Consider the following 19,459-nt stretch of genomic DNA (forward strand, 5'->3'; position numbering starts at 1 on the left):
TACCTATATTGAAAAATTGAAAAACTATTGTAACTCTGCTTTACACTGCAATTCTCCATTTCTGATTGGCAGAAGAATCATTTACTGTTGGTACACATACATACATTTTTTTTTCTTGGCATGTCTCAGTGGATGCTCTTCCTTCTCACTGCTCACAGTCTGAGTACTTCTCAGAGCTCCATGTGTTGACAAACTCCTCCACCCACTCGCCATGCTGGTGGTGAGCCCCACATTTCCACTTCACAGCCCCAACCGGCTGTGCACATCCCGGGCCGAGCCGCCGACGGCTGGTTGGCCACAGATGGGTAGCGGTGCATTCTCCATCGGATGAATTGGTGAATGTTTAACTTCACAGATTGCCATGTGTCTTGTCATCCCACTACTTCCTCCACGCTCCTCCCCCCGCCTCCTTTCCGTATAGCTGTCCTGTTGTTTGCGCCTTTATCTTTATCCCACTGCTTGCATGCATCTGTTGTGTAAACACTCACCTCCGCCGGGTGCTGTACGGCAAGGGAAGGATCTCGTGCCTTCAGTTCTTTCCTCCCAGAACCTTTGGCAAACAGTGAATTCTGAATAATTTGCTTTAGACAAAGAAATCTTTTTAGAAGCCCTTCCTCCCCCCAGCCTAACACTTGCCAGTGTAATTCCAAGTTTGGCGATTTATATTATTTTTTATTTCTCCGTTTCGATTTTAATTAAAAGGATTTAGGCTCTGCTGAGAATTGTTCTTGAGCAAATTTAAGTGCAGGTAGGTGTAAAATGTAAACACTGTGGGAAATAAATGCCACCGCACGCAAGGGGAATGTGAACACAAGCTGAGCTTGAAATAAGAAATTCTGCTGTTTGCTTGCAGATAAGGCTGCTCTGCTTTACTGATCAGTAGGTCCATGTCCCTGATGGGTATTTCCCTCTTAGTTCATGGCAGTGGACACTGTAGAAATTCTACACAGACGGGCATGTTAACAACCCTGTCAGTTCTTATGACAAGATTCTGCTCTGTTTCTGATGAATTCTTTTTCCTCATCTTCTGCAGACGTGTCCAATAGAGAGCAGACCACTGAATAGAAATAGTTTTTGGAACAATAAAGAAAAATCTATATCACGATGATATCAATACTCTGTCTTTAAAACAATTTTGTGTCCATTTTGTGTTTGTTTTTCTCTTTAATATTAAGATTTAATATTGGATTTTTTTTTGTATAATCGTTCAGATTTGCAGTTTATAAAGCACTGAATATTTTAAATTAGTATTGCTGTAGATGTTTTGCTATTACATTATTTTTATATAATTGTATATGTATTTTGTTACATTATTATTTCATACAAAAATCTATTTAAGGGTCTTGCTGAATTACAAAATTTTGTTTCTACTGAATGTGTTTAAACTGTACTAAATACAACTAAATTAAACCATTAAATCATTTCTCCAACAATGTCTTCATATCTCAAAAAAAACAATTAAATATTGTAATATTATTATTATTACCCACCCCTACCACTGATACCTGAGATAAAACAGATATAATAGCTTTATTCTACTGTTTTTGCGCTGTTTCTCCTACATTCTTCAGGGTATCTGTAGATACATAAAAAGACATGTTTATATTCATAAAAATAGAAATGCATTAACTTCATCTTCCTGAAGTCTTATAAAATGCTACAGGCAGTAAATACAGCTTAATTTATATTTCCATATTCCACAAGTTCAATATGTGAGATTGTTTACTGATTTGACAGCACACTGAACTAAGAAAAATAAATAATGGCATTGTTTGTGGCTCTGATGGGATGCTATTTTCAGCTATATCCAGGCAGGTTTATTACTGTACTTTTTTGTAGCTATTGGAGACAACAGTACTGGAGGCATGGGGGAGTGTAGATTTAATGCAGGAAAAAAAAGGAATTATAAGCTTGCTGTTAAAGTCTGTAAACTGTAAACGTTTTTTTGTTGTTTTGTGTATTTTACCATGTTGTTAATGCAGAATAATGTCTTAATACTGTCTCAGAGTGATATTGACAATTATTAAAAAGCTTAAAATGTTATTTTCCTCTACCTGTAAAGACCCCTTTCATCATGGTCAGCCATTATAAAAAAAATGGCTGGCTATTGACGTAAATTATTATTTGGCATAATCCAGTCTTTCATTGCTTCCTGACTGACTGAGATTGATCCCTTGCAAAACGTGCACCTCTCTCGCGCTGTTAGGAATGACATGGTGCCTTTCGTTAAGCCTAATTTGAGCTAACACAGCAGAACGTCGGGTCAGGTATCCACTGGGGACTCCCCAGCTGGAGTTCATTAGTGGCATTAGTGGATGAAATTGAGCTGCCTTCTCTGTCTTCTTCCAATAAGTGCTCTCTCTCTCTCTCTCTCTCTCTCTCTCTCTCTCTCTCTCTCTCTCTCCATCCACTAACTACTCCCCTTGTCATCCATACTAATATCAATAACAGACCACTAAGAAAGTGTTGTGGGTTATTTTGCTGTAAGGACCCGTGCCTGTCCTTCGTAGACAGTGTGGTGTAGTAATGAGGAAGGGTGTTTTTGGTGAGGCAGGGTGGTTGCTTGGTACTTGCACCGAGCTCGCTAACTTGCAACCTGTGGCAAAAACTGAGGGTATGTTTGAGGGACAAGCCCAGCACTCAGGCCTGCTGCTTCTACGCTCAGCTGTAATTGGATCTCCTGCATAAACAAACACCAAATGTCTTTTCCTTGAGAGATATTGATAGTTGACTGTTGGCAGAAGCACCATTTTACCTGGAGACACTTGGAAAAACTTGAAGATCCTCTGGCCGTGTCTCTACTGCTTGACAGGGATGCTAAAATTAGTGTCATCCAGTTGTCTGTTTTCCTTTATTCTAAGTGGCAGCTGAGGTCCTGGAACTGGGATAGCTTGGTTGCTTGCATGCCATTGCATTTCCTTGCGTTGTCAGGCACTTCATGCGCTTGAGAAAAGCCATTTAATGCCCAGTCTTGAGCGCATTTTGGACATTTGGACACCAGACTTGTTTTTTTTTTATATTCAGTCAAAGGATCATTCTAAAGAAATGTCCACTTTTAGACTTTTTCTTATGCTTTTCTAAGATTTTAAAGTAGATGGTGGTATTATGTAACACATTTACTTTTTTTAACGAAATGACTGTGACTGATAATCAAACCACATTTTGTCTGTTGTGGTCTATCTGCTTAAATGTGTTATTTAATTGATTTTTCCACAATTCCATTAGAATAAAGTAGGTGGTACAAGTGACTTTGATTAAACTTTATATGAAGTGATTTTTGAGCCAATTAAGAACATTTCAGATCATTTAAAAGAGGCCGTGTGCTTTACTATGTGCCTTAGTTCATAAATTTCTTAAAGAAAACGTATATAAATAGAAATTTCAAATAGACGGTTCTGATTATAGATTATTGTAGTTAAAACTAACATTAAAAAAAAAAGGTATGCACGGACCTGGTCCTCTTTCCTTACCAGTCTCCCACATCATATACACAGTATTGTTGAATGCACTCAGATATGGCCAAAAAAAGTACTGGTCTATGAAGAAGAAGAAAAAATAAAACTTACATGGTTATGTCTATGTATGCCTAAAGTATTTCCATTTTTTTTTTTACTAAGATGTTTGTATAGCTGCCTCTTGTTTTTCCTTTTCTTTTGTTATTGTTTTTCGGTTTGTTTTGTGTGTAGTTTTTTTTTTGTATAGTTGAAAATTGAATAAAACTATTATTATTATTAATAAAAAAAGGTATTTACCTCTAAAAATTAATTCTGTGAAATTATTAAAACAAGAAAATATTGCTAAATTGAGGGCTCAAGTAGGTTTAATTGTTGAAATACATTCTTTTTTATTTTAAAACATGAATAATTATAAATGTAACCTTGAAACTTGTTTGTACAAGTCTAATAAATAAACAATTCCTTAGAATGAGCCATACAGTTCATTTCCTATTGTTGATATGAGTACTCGTCCACTATTAAACCTCAAGCCTAATTCCAGTAAGCTCTGTTCTTCTCAGAATGGCTGGAATGGTCGTGGAGTGGAGGAACATGAGCTTAGTCTTACCCTCTGCAGCGTTTTAAGGGCTATAAAGGGCTATTCTTGCAAACACTGCAGCACACGTAGGAGACTTGGACCGTAGTTATCTCTAACCACGGACAGAGCGAGAGATGCTCCCTAATAACGTTTAAACTGGACGTATTATAGTACCTCCAAAGGGCTGTGCAATCATGGCTGACAAGCCAACAATGCATCAAAGAGTCCTCCATCTGCCAGAGCGCACGGTCAGCCATTGTGGGGCCGAGCACTGGAGGAGAGGGCTATCGGTTCTATCATTTCTTTTTTTTTTTCCTCCACTCTATTCTTCCTCACCAGGGAACAGGGGCCTGAAGAGGTAGAGAGAAGGTAATGGATTTGAGCGAGAGAGCATTACACCCCCCTCTCCATTCGCTTTCTCCCTCTTTCTCGTATTGTCCTTCTCTCCAGCACCTGATGAGCTATAGATTCCTTTCTTCTTAAGAGAGGGAGGCGTGGATGCACCTACTTTCTCCAGTGCGCTGCTGATCTGGTTCAGTCATTCTGCGCTCTGCAGCTATGAGGAAAATTGTTTTGTGAGATTAAATTGATGTTTTTATGATCTAATTAGTTGAGTTGTATTCAAGACTTTGTTACACTTGATGCTTCAACATTTGAACACAACAGGTTAAGATTGTAACAACGAATCACTGAAACTGTGGATGAAAGTACAATACAAGGTTGTCTACAACCTAAAAGTTGTGTATACAACAAAAATTATAGTGTAATTGTTAACCATTGCCATTTTACCAGAAATTGCACTGCATCTTTAACAGAACCTGCTGAAAGCTCAGCATGGTGAAAAGTTACTAAACTAAGTAAAAGTCAAACATAGCATGTCTGCATGTGGTGTGGCTCTTTAATGTGATGTGCATGCTTATGACTGTTGTTATCAGCCACACAAACTGTACTTTTGCTCTATTATTGGTGGACAACAGTGATTCAAATCTACTGCAAGAACTTAAATACTAGTACTTCACTATTTGTGTCTTGTAAGTGCCTCTCTCACACTGAGTAGTAGGGGTGTGACAAAACACTAATATCATGAGACGAGACGAGACACGATAGTGGGTTCACGAGACGAGATAAGATATAAAAATAAAATTTTAAAGAAAACATCAAAAATGAAAATGAAAACTAGAGTTTTATTTGACGAAATCATATAACGCAACAGACTGGTTTCTCTCACACATTGATTCTATAAGAAATAGAAATAAGAATAAGAATAAAAGGTCTTAAAATAGTGCAAACAATAAGTGCAAACCACAACCAGTCATATTAAGCCTATGGTTAGTGTTTTCTTCTCCTAAATCTCTTGTAATTTAACTATGCATAAACATAACCAGTCATATTAAGACTATGCTTGAAGTGCAAACAGAGACAGAACATTTTTTTTAAAAACAGTACAGAGCTAAGGGATTAGTACACCTGCCTATGAAACAGTCACGTGTAGGATTTCCTTACAGTATTTACATATGGGCTGTGTCTTGTTGGTTACTCTGTTACCGTTTATTGTTTCCACTGGAGCAAAAATGCAGCCAGATATACAACTTAAAAGTAGCAGAAGCATCTTCTATGCAAATGCCCGAATTTTCCTCTTCTGCTGAGAGCTGCTCTTACTGCTCAGCCACCACACTCTCTGCTATCGCTACTGTGTTGCCAGATCCCTCTTAAAAAGTCCACAGTAAACAGTGTTTTTTTTCCCCACGAGACAGGTTTAAGCTTGATGTGCCATGAGAGCTCGTCACACCCCTACTGAGTAGTATAGCATTTTTGAGACCAGTGCAGTTGAGGTGTTTCATATTTGAAGGAGCACATGTGTTATATATATTTAATAACAAACAAATAACAGCACTTTTTATTTTCCCAGTTTATCAATTAAACGATTGATTTTGGAATGTACTGTTGCATATTATGATAACACCTTGGTGGTTACCACACTGCTCTGTCCCTGTATATGTCTGAATCCTATAGCCTTTGCATATTTGCATATATCACACCCTATCTCTGTGATATGAGCTAAAAAAAAAAAAAAAAAAAAAAAAAAATCCAGTTCACCTATAGGGGCTTCCTCCTTACTAGTTCATGGGGAAACAGATAACCTAATTTTCTGTGTGTCCTTACATTACTATGTACAATATATGACCTTTATCAACTGGTCCAATGATCATTTCATCAGATCCATTATCGTCAGCAGTTTGTGGAATGCTAGCTTTCTAGCGTGCCCTCGCTACAGCTAACGAGGTAGGGCATTGGAGGTCTGATCCTCTGTGGACAGCTTGCCTCACTAATTGGTCTCAGGATATTGAGGCATGCCTCATTGTTTTCAAAATAGCACAACCTTTAAGAAGCACTACTTGAGGGCTCCTGACTACTCTTTGGAAAATGACTAATTCTAATGGACTGCGCCCAGTTAACATACAACTACCTGACATAATGAAGCCAAAGGCCCAATCACATTTCACCTCTTGCCCCTACCACTTCATCCTACCCTTCTGTTTTGCGTGTTTACAGCTTGCCAGTTCTTATTGGAGTAGAGGGGTAGGGTGAAGTTTCTTGGTTACATGGCTCTCCAAATGGAGATTTGTATAGCAGTTAAAATGTTAACTACCATTGTTTTATATTCGTTTTTAATGTAGTTTTAATGTGTTATGGCTTTTTCTTCATAACAAGCCCCCCCAAAAAAACTAGCTACATTGTTAAATTTTTCTTTCCACCTTAAAGGTGCAGCAATTACATACTGGCACCTAAAGCTGCTGCTTCGTTTAAGGTGGAAACTCAAATATTATAATTAAAAGCGACTATACATACAGTAATTGTTGTAACTAAGTTTAAAGGGCAAGGTTAAAACTCTAACACAAGCTAGATTTGCTCAGTCTCAAAGTTTTTCTAGTTTTCTAGTTTATAGTTTTCTCTTCTCTAAGAGACCACTTCAGTTTCTGAATCAGTTTCTCTGATTTTGCTATTTATAGGTATATGTTTGAGTAAAATGAACATTGTTGTTTTATTCTGTAAACTACAGACAACATTTCTCCCAAATTCCAAATAAAAATAATATTGTCCTTTAGAGCATTTATTTGCAGAAAATTAGAAAATAATGCAAAGAAAACAAGATCATATTCATAAAGTTTTAGGAGTTCAGAAATCAACATTTGCATCTTGGCATGTTTTCCTCCACCAGTCTTACACACTGCTTTTGGATAACTTTATGCCACTCCTGGTGTCATAATTCAAGCAGTTCAGTTTGGTTTGATAGCTTGTGATCATCCATCTTCCTCTTGATTATATTCCAGAGGTTTTTAATTTGGTAAAATCTCATCATTTTAAGTGGTCTCTTATTATTTTTCCCCAGAGCTGTATATGGTGAAATATAGTGTTGTATAAATAAATATCATTTCAGTGAAGTATTTGCCCTGTCCCCTTTCTGTTTTATTGGTTGGAGAAACTGAAACTGTATGGATCTTTTTGAAACACAAGCTTCTTATTAGCTATTGGATCTCTGTTTGCAAGATAAAGATTTACAGACTGGTTAAATCGCTGCAGCTTGAAGCTATTTTCTGGGTTTTTCAGCAAGCTCCTAATTCGACCCCCAACCTCTCTTATGAAGCTCAGAAATGTTTTATTGTGGGACTTTTTTTTCTCTCTCTCTCTCTCTCTTTTTCCATCCCGATAATGACTGCCATCCCACCAGAACAGCGAGGTAGGTGCAAGATGTGGCAATGGGGGCACTGGGGGTCCGAAAGAGCATGAACGCAGCTGAAACTGTACACTGCACACTGCTGAGGCCTCTCTCTCTCCCTCTCTCTCTCTCTCTATGATTACCCCCATTACCTGAGCTAAATGTACGCTACAGAGCAGTGAAAATTGCCTGGAATTCTGGAGGAAGAGGGAAGTAAAGAGAGCGAGAGAGCAAAAGAGAAAAAAAACAAACTACATAGCCTATCTGGCTTTGCCTTAGGGTGAGGAGCTAGGACCCTGGTTACCCGCTAACCCCATTCAGTTTATTCGTCTCCCGATTTTAAAAGGTCAGGGATTCATAACTGCCTGTGGACACTCTTGAATATTAATGCTGGCTGAGGGAAGGAGCGTATCAATAGGTCAGGGGTTATCTGCTGAAAACGTACAGCTAAACCTAACATGATTAGGAATGAGCATTACGCCGGGTATTGACAATAAGCATGCACGCACAGCAGCTAGGGTGAAGGAGGAGCAGGGTTACGGGAAACAGAGAGACAGAGATATAATGGAATCATGCTACCTGATGCTTGTCTAGGCAGGGTACATGATTAGGTTGCATATGTATTGCGGTTATTTTAGCCATTTACCACTAAATTGGACCATTTGGTTCAGCCCTTCTTCCTTTGAAGTGCTATTGAGATGCTATCTAGGGAAGAGGGCATTACAGCCTTCCAGAAGTTACTCATAAATAATCTTGTTTGTCCAGCAGCTGACAGACTTAAAGCACTACTGTAACTGTACTGTATGTTGTGTGAGTAAATTTAACCATTTTGATGCAGCTCTTAAGGTGGTATAGTGTATAATTGTTGTGCATTTTATACTGTAGTTTGTACTTTTTTCCCTCTATTTCTCTAAATATTCTAGTATTTTTTTTTCCTTTGAACAAGTTTTTTTTTTACTAAATTAGTATCTAGTTTCTAGATAGATAGATAGATAGATAGATAGACAGATAGACAGATAGACAGATAGATAGACAGATAGATAGACAGACAGATAGATAGACAGACAGACAGACAGACAGACAGACAGACAGACAGACAGACAGACAGACAGACAGATAGATAGATAGATACTTTATTGATCCTGAAGAAAATTTAGCAGCTAGTAGCAGCAAAACACAACGATAACAGGGGTGGTAAAATATGAAAGCACAGTAAGAAATAGAAAAGAAAGGAAATAGAAAATAAAAGAGTATAGTAGATTCTAACTGAGATTTGAAATATTAACTATACCTTATATGATATAAATAAAATTAAAAAGTGCTAAAAGAAGAACATGTACATGAATATATAAACACAAAAACTCTGTGTGTAAGTAACCATCCGTAGATCGGAGCTAGTGCAGTAATACAGAATAAATAATAATAACACAGGGTGTGCCATATCGTATCTCATAATAATATTGTTGATATCTTTTTTAATATTGTGAACGATATTATGCCCTGAAATATTGACCCATATTACCCACCCCTAAATATCACATCAGGGTACTACTACTTCTTTTTACTTTTTGAACTGTTTTTAGCAAAAGAAAATTCACACTGTTCTCATTTCCCATTTTATATCTACTAGAGACAGATTATATCTGTCCAGTATCATTTATTTTATTTTAATCCTGGATATATGGAGATATATGGAGTGCATTAATAGTATCGTGTGGATTCTGGTTCATTGACTTCTGTAACAAATCTGATAAAATGTATGTTTTTTTTTTTTTTATATCTAAGTTAGGGGTGTGCGAGTTCATATTGTACGCAATAATAAAATTAAATTTAAACATTTTTATTTAATGTTTCGTCATATCACCAACAGTATCGTTATCGCGAAAATACCCTGAAATATCATATTATTTTAGGGCCATATCGCCCACCCATGAGTTTCAGTATCCTCTGCACTAACCGTTAATATAGCTAACTTCCTGGTCTTCAAGTGTCTATGTCTCTGAGGATCAGCAGTTCCAAACCTGCTAACCACCATCAGCGGCCAGAGCCTGAGAGAACACAACTGGCCATGCTCTCTCTGGAAGCATTGCAAGTGATAAAGAGAATTGTTGTGATTGGGTGGTTTAATTGGTTTAACTAAATTGTTGTTTGTTTTTTACATTTTTGATTAATATTAAGACATTAAGACAAATAAAGACATTAAAACAATTAAGGGACATATCTGAAATGATTTAGGATCATATGGAGCTTCAAAATGAAGGGAAAGCAGCAACTATTTTTCAGAACCTCCAGAAACTCCTTCAAGATGCTGAGAAAACTAATCCAGCCACTAAGAAAATACCAAATGTGCAAATTTGTCCTCAAAGCTAAATGTGGTACTTAAAAGAATCTAAAATATAAAACATATTCTGGATTGTTTAACACTTTTTGTTTTCAAAATAATTCTACACATGTTCCTGAATAGCTTTAATGTCTTCAATATTCAGTTTAAACACATTGAAATGAGACACATTGAATGAGTGTCCAAACTTTTGACTGTTATTGAATATAGCTCATCTGCTGTGAGACGCTTGGACAGCGTACCCTGTGAATGAGCTTTAAAGGCCATATGATTATTATTGACTACTTTTGAGGCTTTTTCCCTGAAGCATGAAGCGCTTCATTCTGCTTCTCATGTGCTTTTTGTTGACCATTCCATTTTCTTTCAGGCAAGCCTTTGGTTTTGGATTCTCGTTGGTTGGTGATCAATAATAATGGAATAAACGGGAAAGAAAATCAATCAGTCAATTTCCCTGCAGAAAGCCTAATTTAATCAGTGTATATGTGGCTAATTGATGGTTGCTGAGGCTGCTAATAGGCTTGTGTGTGGAGAATGAGTCTAGTGAGACGTTGCGGTCCCCGAATGTCTCCATGGTTCACTCAGTGTGCAGTTTTATCCTCGTGCTCAGTGCTGCACGGCACACCAGTGTTCTGCAGTTATGAATGTTAGCAAATGTTTAAATATCTGTAGCTTGTTTAAATAACAAACTTGATGTGATTGTGAGCATGGCTCTCTGAGGGAACAGAAGAAGGAGACTAAGTAGTAAGCTAATTGAGAAATTGTGTAAAAAAAAGAAAAGAAATAAAAAAGAAAGGAGCTGCAGTGTAATGTTAGTGCCAGCCTGTAAAAAAAAACATGAGCACCATTAACTTTCCTTCTATAAAAATAATAGTTTGTCAAATTTGCTAACAAATCTGCTCAATAGATACCAAATGCATTGCCAGACTCATTAGTCATTCCCTCCCTCCAGATTGAGCATGCCTCTCAGACTGCTTTCATTGAGTTTAAGGTTCAGACAAAAGGATTAAAGATACCCAAATTACTGTTCCCAACTTCCAGCAACTGAGACAAACTAAAGTTACTACAATACAATTTAACCACCAAGCTGCTGTAAGAGGGTCAGCATACACCAGTACAGATTATTGTAAGAAGCAGTGAAGCCACTCCACTGAAATACAGTGTTATACAGGAGTTTCAGTGAAGTCTCTCCAGCACCGAGGCTGGAGCAGTATTAGCATTAGCCGCTAACTGCTGTAAGCACTAGCTCTTTTGACGTTCAGATATGAGTATATTGGACTGTAGTCTGCACGTTTACCATTTCAAAACAAGCTATGTGGGACGAACCACAGTCTAATATCACCCTGGCTTACAGGAACCCTTAGGGTTCCTCAGTGAAGCACTGTCATTAGCCGCTACTGCTAATGCTGCTGCACCCAGCCTTAGTGGAAATCTGGAAATCATAATTATATATATTATAGTTAAATTATAGTTTACCTTACAGTGCAAAGAATAAGGTACAATCAAATGATTTCATTGTTTTATTGCAGTTGTACAGTAAATTCATCAGTAGATACTTATACAAATAATTGAGTACTATTAGTAGAGTGACTATTGCGTATTTTAATTTTTTTTTTTTTTTTTTTTTTTTTAAACACTTTGCATACATGTAATGTGTGACTGCAAACAAAACATAGGCCTATTTATAAGGTCCTGGTGTGGGTTTTTTCTCTTTCAATGATAAAAAAGTGACATGCTAACAGCCTCCCTTGTGGAGAATAATCATGTCCTAATTTGATTGATTATCTGAGCACTATGATTATCATTGCTAACCTATCATAATTGCTAGTTGCCAAAGGTAGATTTTAATTGACTTTTTTAAGTGACAGGCTTACTGTAATGCAGGCTGGTGTGTTGATTATTTTCTGTGTTTCTCTCTCTCTCTCTCTCTTTGTCAGAGTGCCGGGCATCACTATTGCCACTGACATAATCTGCGGCTTTCCTGGAGAGACGGATGAGGATTTCCAGGAGACAATGGAGCTGGTGAAGAAGTATCGATTTCCCAGCCTCTTCATCAACCAGTTCTACCCGCGACCTGGCACCCCTGCAGCCAAGATGGAACAGGTCCCGGCCCAAGTGGTGAGTTTGTTTGTGTGTGTGTGTGTGTGTGTGTGTGTTACAATCTCTCACTAATTAAAGTAAAACCTCATCTGCTGTATACTCTGGAGCTAGAGGGTTGTAGACACCTGCTCACCTGCTCACCTGCTCACCTGCTCAGCCAAGTTGTGTTGCTTCTAGAATTAAAGTAATTAAATATTAATATGGGGTGATGAAACATTGCTGTAAGGGTTGTATTTGCCCTTTGAAGCATTTGTCACAAAGGTCACAAAACTCCTCCTGAACTATTTCGAAAGGTTTTGAAAGATGAAGCACGACTTAAGAGGGGGGCAGGGGGGGCAACCACCTACCTGTGATGCCCTTATGTTTGAAAATCATTGATTAAAAAAAGATTAAGATCTTAAGATTAAGCATCCTCTCAATGGATAAAGTCCAAAACAACTCAATTAAACTGAATTTCTCAGGTCGTTTTTGAGTAGTACTCTACTTTCAGCTTGTCTCAGCATCTGCTGAGCAGATGTAAACAACAGGCCAAAACCAGGAGTTTCCCACAGCAAGATTAAGGAGAGCCTTCCTTCAGCTTTACTGCTGGCACCCTGTCAGCGCAACTGCGCCGTCCACATCCTTAAGGTATAGGCTTCCTGTCAGAGCTCCATAAGAGGCCTCACTCATCACTAGGCCTTTGAAGGTTTGTTTATCCAGGCTTTTCTAGCCGTTGCATTCGGTCTCAAAGTAAGTTCATCTAAGCTCCAAATGGAGAGTAGCATTGCTGACAGAAGTCATGGCAATTCAGTGTAGAGAGAGTTTAAATATATAAATTCTGTCTTTGAGCTGCCGACACTGACCTCTGACCCGTACACTTTCAGAACACGTATAGTTGGACAGGTGTGCATCCACTGACATGATCAGACTGGTAGCCTGGATGAGTTTTTTTAGACAGCTGGTAATGTCCTGGTCTGTAAGCATGTAGAAAGCAGTGACTATTGGGTTTTTAACTGCAGGAATCTGCAGGGAGTTTTGTCAGGATTTTCTGTGCAAACACTGACAACCAAAAACTCCAGCTAAGCCCGCCTTCAAAGCGGAAGATATGCTCCAATTATGTCATGATTTCTCAGCTGCAAGTGGCCTTGAACAGTCTTGCTCTGTTAAGTGGTTATTTTTAAGGATTAGTACCTTCAAAGATATACTCTCTTTTTTTTTGGATCTCGTCTGGCTGTGTTATTGAATTTGTGATGATTAATTCTCTTTGCTCCTCACTTCTCTCCTTACTCTGCCATTCTCTTTCACTCTGCGTTTTCTCTCCTCACTTCACTTTTGTTTCAGTAATTCTTGGTAAATTGCTCAAAATAGAACTGTTTCCATGGGCGAATGATTCACTAATATGAACTAATATTTGGCACAGGGAAGCTAATATTTCACACTGACCCAGTTTTTGTTTATCATGTAGACTATTTTAAATGTACTATCCTTGTCCTTCTAAGTCAAATGTTTTTTTATTATTATTTTTGCTATTGTCAGGACTTTCTGGCCTTTTAAAGCAAACATGAAATGTGCTGCAAATCAAAAGATCAAAATTTGTTGGTCTCAGTCTGCATCAACTGAACCATGGACCGGACCAAATGTAATAATAAAAATATGAATTCTGGTTCAGACTTTGGTCTGGACTTTTAGGATTTGTAAATAATGCAACAGGATTTGTGTCTTTAGTATTTAGGCTTGTAGTGATGTTTCTTTTTTTCTTTGCCCCTTTGTCTGGTCCAATATCTGCTATTATTATTACATTGCTCTTTTTTTAAGGTTGTAAATATTGTAACATTGTAAACTGATACATTTCATTTGTAAAAGGTGGCACAGCCAATAAATAGCCGATTAACTGGGCCAATTGCTAAATTTTCCACACTAAAAGGCGCACTGGATTATAAGGCACGTTATGCGACACTAGTAAGGAATAGGGGTGTCACCATGTTTTCCGTTTAGTTCAGCAGGTCTCACCGCTGAGTGGCAAGACCTGTAAAGCTAAGCTAAGTGAACAAAACTAATTCGTAAAAAAAAAAAAACATTTTCAAAGAATTTCAAACGACCGCTGGTTGTTAATCTACACAGATTTTTCCCTCAAAAACTCTTTATTTGGGCATGTAAAGCACTTCTGTTTATTTACAGTAAGCTTAGATTTCCAGATTTCCACTGATATACGCGCCTCTGAACTGCAAAAGAGCTTAAACCGCTTAGTGTGGTTAGCAAATAATGCTAATGCTGCTCCAGCAGTGCTAGCTTTGGTTAGCAGCAGGCTACAGGTCTGATAATACTCACCTGTGAATGGTGAAAGAGCTAGCACGGTTAGCACCTAATGCTGCTCCAGCAGTGCTAGCCGGAGTTAGCAGCAGGTTACATGCTGGTAACACTCACCACTGAAAGGTGAAAGAGCTAGCGCTTTGTGCGGTTAGAGACTGCTCCAGTCTCCAGCTCCAGTGCTGGGGAACTAAACTATAACTTTTTGCTTCTTACAACCTGACTGGAATAATTCATACATAAGGCACACCTGGATTAAAAGGCGCACTGACAATTTTTGGTAAAATTAAAGAATTTTAAGTGCGCCTTATAGTGTATAAATATGGTCATAGCATTATTAGATATAGGATTTATAAAAATATTTCCCAAATACTGACCTTCACTTTATTTTATTTCTTTCCTCTAAATCCTTATTTGAACCTATGTTTATTCTGCTTTCACCCTCCGTTTTTTGGTCTGTACTATTTTTAAACAGCTTCCAGAGACATTATTCATTCTTTTTTGTGTCCTTATCCAAAATATATAAAATTCTCTACTGCCAGGATGACGCTGTAAACAACTAAACTTCAGTGGTTTAAATGTTGATCAAAACCAGCGAGGTTGAATTTGAGGTCCCCAGTACACTTGAATTACACTCTATATAAATCTAATAGGATATAAATATAGTAGAATAGTAGCATATAGATTTAGTATAATAACATTTCCATGTAATTTAACTCTGAAAGGCCAGTGCAGCTTTGAGCAATTTGGTTGGCTGTGGGGGGGGGGGGGGGGGAAAAAAGCTCATTTGAGATATAATGGCCTTCATCAAGTCGAATTTCAGATTCACTCTACCCATTATGTGAAGAAATCAGGTACTTTGTGATATAATGAAAGCTTGGCGTGATGAGGGAAGTAAATGGATCCTCTGCATTGTGTGAGTATAATTTCTCTCATTACAGTTCCGTGGCAAAGGTTACCCAACTGGTGACTTTGTGTCAGGCTTTCTATAAATAATTCAGGGAATGCTTAGCTTACGTCTCTTTATAAAAGGTATGTAAATGTGAGCTATGTCAGGGAATGGATTTTTTTTTCCATCTGTAGTTTGGGTCAGCTTGTTGACATTTAAACTGTAGTCTGCATTTCTTGCTTAAGTGTGGACAGATGTTGGGTCTTTGTCTTTGTTCACTTGTTGTCCGTTGTTTTTCCATTCTGCCATCCGTGCACAGCGGCGTATCTCCACCAGACCCATTAAATACGAGCGGTTCTGCTGTAGGAGAACCATGGGATACTTACAAGTGTGTCACATTAATAACTCCTCCAGATGGCAACGCCTGCCAGACTCGCGTCAGCCGGGCCCGGGCCTGCCGGCGACCGCAGGGGGGGACGAAAGACCAAGGTGGGATCCGTGGATCGTCCAGATCTGGCGCTTTGGTATCTCAGCATGTTTAGCCCATCTCATCTGCGGGACCCTTCTACTTCTCTTTGATAAATGGCTTGAGGTGGGTAATGGATTGCTGTGTCTCGTCACCGCTGGACGGATGGTCGGCGTGTTGGGCCTGAAGAAATCTGGCGTGCAGGTTTAGGCCAGTCTAAAGCAGGAGCTTCCCGAGCAGGACTGCTGTAATTAGTCCCGTGTGACGGAGGAGGTTAGCAGAGATAAATTAGAATGATCTCCCGGAATGTTGCTCTTACCAGCCGGACAGGTGTTTACCCTGACAGTTTGTCTGCTCTGCCCGTGCTGTCTTTAACCAGGGGAAATTAAATGGGCAACCCGGAGTAATACTTAAGCTGTAGCTGGGGTAAACGGCTGTGCCAGTTTTACATGCGTTGGTGGGGCAAGGTCAGAAAGGAATACCCAACACGTGTGAAAGTAAATTTACCTTGAAACGAATGCAGATGGGCAAGGCCTTTCTCACCCTAATGCCACGTCCCATCTGATGTTGGGGTAATACGTTATGGCAATTTGGGGATGTTTAAGACGTTCTCTTTGTTAGAGCTTTTTTTCTAATACTAGCTTTAAAAGGATTTAAAGTGATTTTCAGTAGTTCAGTTGTATCAGTTAAATGGGTTTTCCATCCAAGGTTTCTGTGACGTGAAACTAAATGGAAATAAGCCCACGCTTGACGCAAAACGTCCAAATATTAATCCAAAAAATCTAATTTCCTACAACCTGGGACTGTGCAATATTAAGTACAATATTTCATTGTTGAATAGGACAGTGGGCAATCTGTCACTTTTTTGCATCTTTTTTGTTTTCTTTCATTTTCCAAATTTTTGTAATTCTATGCTCTTGGTAATTTATTTTAGTTAAATCATATATATATATATTTTTAATTGTATTGTTTGTGACGCCGGAGAGGATTGTACCTTAATTTTGTTATACTTTTGTTATATTCTATTCTGTTCTGTTCTATTCTATATTGCAAAACAATTTAAAGGGCAGGTCAATGTTTTTCTTATAGCCACAAGTTCCTCTGGTATGTCATACCTTCTTATTGCTTTATGTACAGCGCATACACACTACTTTGTACTCCACACAGTTCTTCAGCAGGTATAAAGTTGACACTGGTGGTCTGTGAACGTAAATGACTGGTCCAGTGGGTGGGCCCACCAGGACACACAGCTTTGCAAAGGTGAAAATCTGAAAAATGGATCTGCTCTGCTATCTCAGAACTGTCTGGTGTGTTTGCGTTCCTAGATGTGTGGCGGACGTTGTAGGGGTGGCACAGAAATTCCAGTCCTCTTTAAGAGGGCAGCTGCTCATCCTGCTCTGCAACAGCCGTTATAAAAAGGCCTGCAAATGACTGAATATATTATTCTTCTTTTAGCAAATGCTAAGCAAATCTTTGTTTTGCTTGTTAATGTCTCAATACTGTAGTGGTTGGAAACATGACTTAGTTTGCATTTATCTGATGAAATTGGGTAATTGTGCATGAATTGTGCAAAACAGCCTTAGATTGGATATAAACCCAACTAAAACGTATAAGTTAATTTTATTTATTTATTTGTCTTCATTTTATTTTACTTAATTTTTAATTAAATAATAATCTGAACCCTTAATACACTGAATGTACGTCCCCATACAATCTAAAAGAAAACTAATGTTTAATGGAAGGTTGCAGATTAATTTACTGGGTAATTCTTTATTTCCAAAGAGAGAAATACGCTTCTTGTTTACTGTTGATTGGCTTAACAAGAGATTGTGGTGCTTATTTGCCTCTTTTACTGTACATATTAATTTATTTTCTTGTGATTTGACAGTTTATTCTGGACAATCTCTTTTTAACATTAATCCTTACTTTCTGTGATTTATTTTTATGAAGTCTTAATAAAATGGCTTCAGATCCTTTTTTTTTTTTTTTTTTGCTGCCGCTGCCGCCACTGCTTTTCAGCCTCTCTGTTCATTCTTATGTCTGGAGGTACGTAGGTGGAGACTGTGTTCTTGCTGCGTTTGTGTCTCTGTCTTATTTGTCTGGGGATTAAGTTGATAGCTATGTTCTATTTGTCCAGATCTTCAAAAGAGTCTCATCTCTTTCATGGACTTTGGGGCCAAGCTCTGCATTCTTCACTGGGTGATTATGTGTGTGAATGCTTGGGTTTTACAGGATATGCTGCTTTCTTTTTCACATATTGAGCTATTGAGTAAAGCAGTCTTTGTGAATACATTTATTTTCATACTACCAATTCTGATGTTTTCAGCACTGAATGTTTTGTATAGCACTGGAACTTTGGATCATTTAACAAATACATGTACTATTTAAGAATAAAGAGTTTCCACCGTTCCTTTAGAAAAGATGAATACTGATTTGACTTCTTTTGAAAAGTGATATAACGGAGAATAGATGGATGGCCCTATGATCTATGTCTGGTGAAGGACACCAATGGAATCACAGAATATAGGCTTTCAATAAGATGCAGATAAACAGACAAAAATTAACTGTGGGTAAAACAAAATTTTAGTATTGGTTGAGAGTCAATTGTTCTCTTAAAGTTTCTTAGAAATGTTATTGCCTTTGGTCGTACACAATTCTTTAGATGTTCAGCAGATTAGTCTCACTTTAAGTTTAGACAGCTCTGGGACTGTAAGGGTGTGATGTGTTGGTCTTCCTTCATTTGTCCCTTGGGAAACCGACATACAGCTCTGGAAAAAAATTACAGACACTTAAAAATGATGAGTTTCTTTGATTTTACCAAATTGAAAACCACTGGAATATAATCAAGGGGAAGATGGATGATCACAAGCCATCAAACCAAACTGAACTGCTTGGATGTTTGCACCAGGAGTGGCATAAAGTTATCCAAAAGCAGTGTGTAAGACTGGTGGAGGAGAACATGCCAACATGCATGAAAACTGTGATTAAAAACCAGGGTTATTCCACCAAATATTGATTTCTGAACTTTTAAAACTTTTTGAATATGAGCTTGTCTGAAAGCCCTGCAAATAAATGCTTTAAATGACAATATTTTTATTTGGAATTTGGAAGAAATGTTGTCCGTAGTTTTATACAATAAAAAAAACATGTTCATTTTATTCAAACATGTACCTATAAATATCAAAATCAGAGAAACTGATTGAAAAAAAACTAAAGTGGTCTTTTAATTTTTCCAGAGCTGTATATATGATGTCTAAACAAAACATATAATTCTGGATTCTTTCAGTAGATCAGTAGTATTTAGAAGAACACTAAAAACCTCTTATAATGTCAAAATGATCTTTTGTTTAGTTAAAGAAACTTTCATATTAATAAGCTACAGGATTCTGTGCATTTTTCATACTGTATTTTACCCCTGTCGTTTGTTAATTGGGTGTGTACGTTTCTAAACAACCTAAGTCAACAAATATTTGATGAACAGCACAGGGCTTTAACTAAATTTAGTTCAGAAACAGCGATGAGAGATATGGTGAAGATATTATATTACAGTATTTATCCCAAAACACATGATCACAGTGAAAATTACAGAAAAAAATGTCACAATCTAATAAGGTATCATTATATAGCCTA

General features: G+C 37.8%; 1 protein-coding gene across 2 annotated transcripts in view; it reads left to right on the plus strand.

Moving 5' to 3' along the window:
- Positions 1-19,459, plus strand: part of cdkal1 (CDK5 regulatory subunit associated protein 1-like 1) — a 472,290-nt gene that overhangs the window by 364,086 nt on the left and 88,745 nt on the right. For both annotated transcript variants that reach the window (XM_022673769.2, XM_022673768.2), the window contains exon 11: positions 12,026-12,206. In XM_022673769.2, the coding sequence (XP_022529490.2) occupies positions 12,026-12,206 (181 nt within the window). The remainder of the gene's footprint in view (positions 1-12,025; positions 12,207-19,459) is intronic.

This window comes from Astyanax mexicanus, chromosome 6, assembly GCF_023375975.1.
Source record: "Astyanax mexicanus isolate ESR-SI-001 chromosome 6, AstMex3_surface, whole genome shotgun sequence".
In the NCBI taxonomy this organism is placed as follows: domain Eukaryota; kingdom Metazoa; phylum Chordata; class Actinopteri; order Characiformes; family Acestrorhamphidae; genus Astyanax; species Astyanax mexicanus.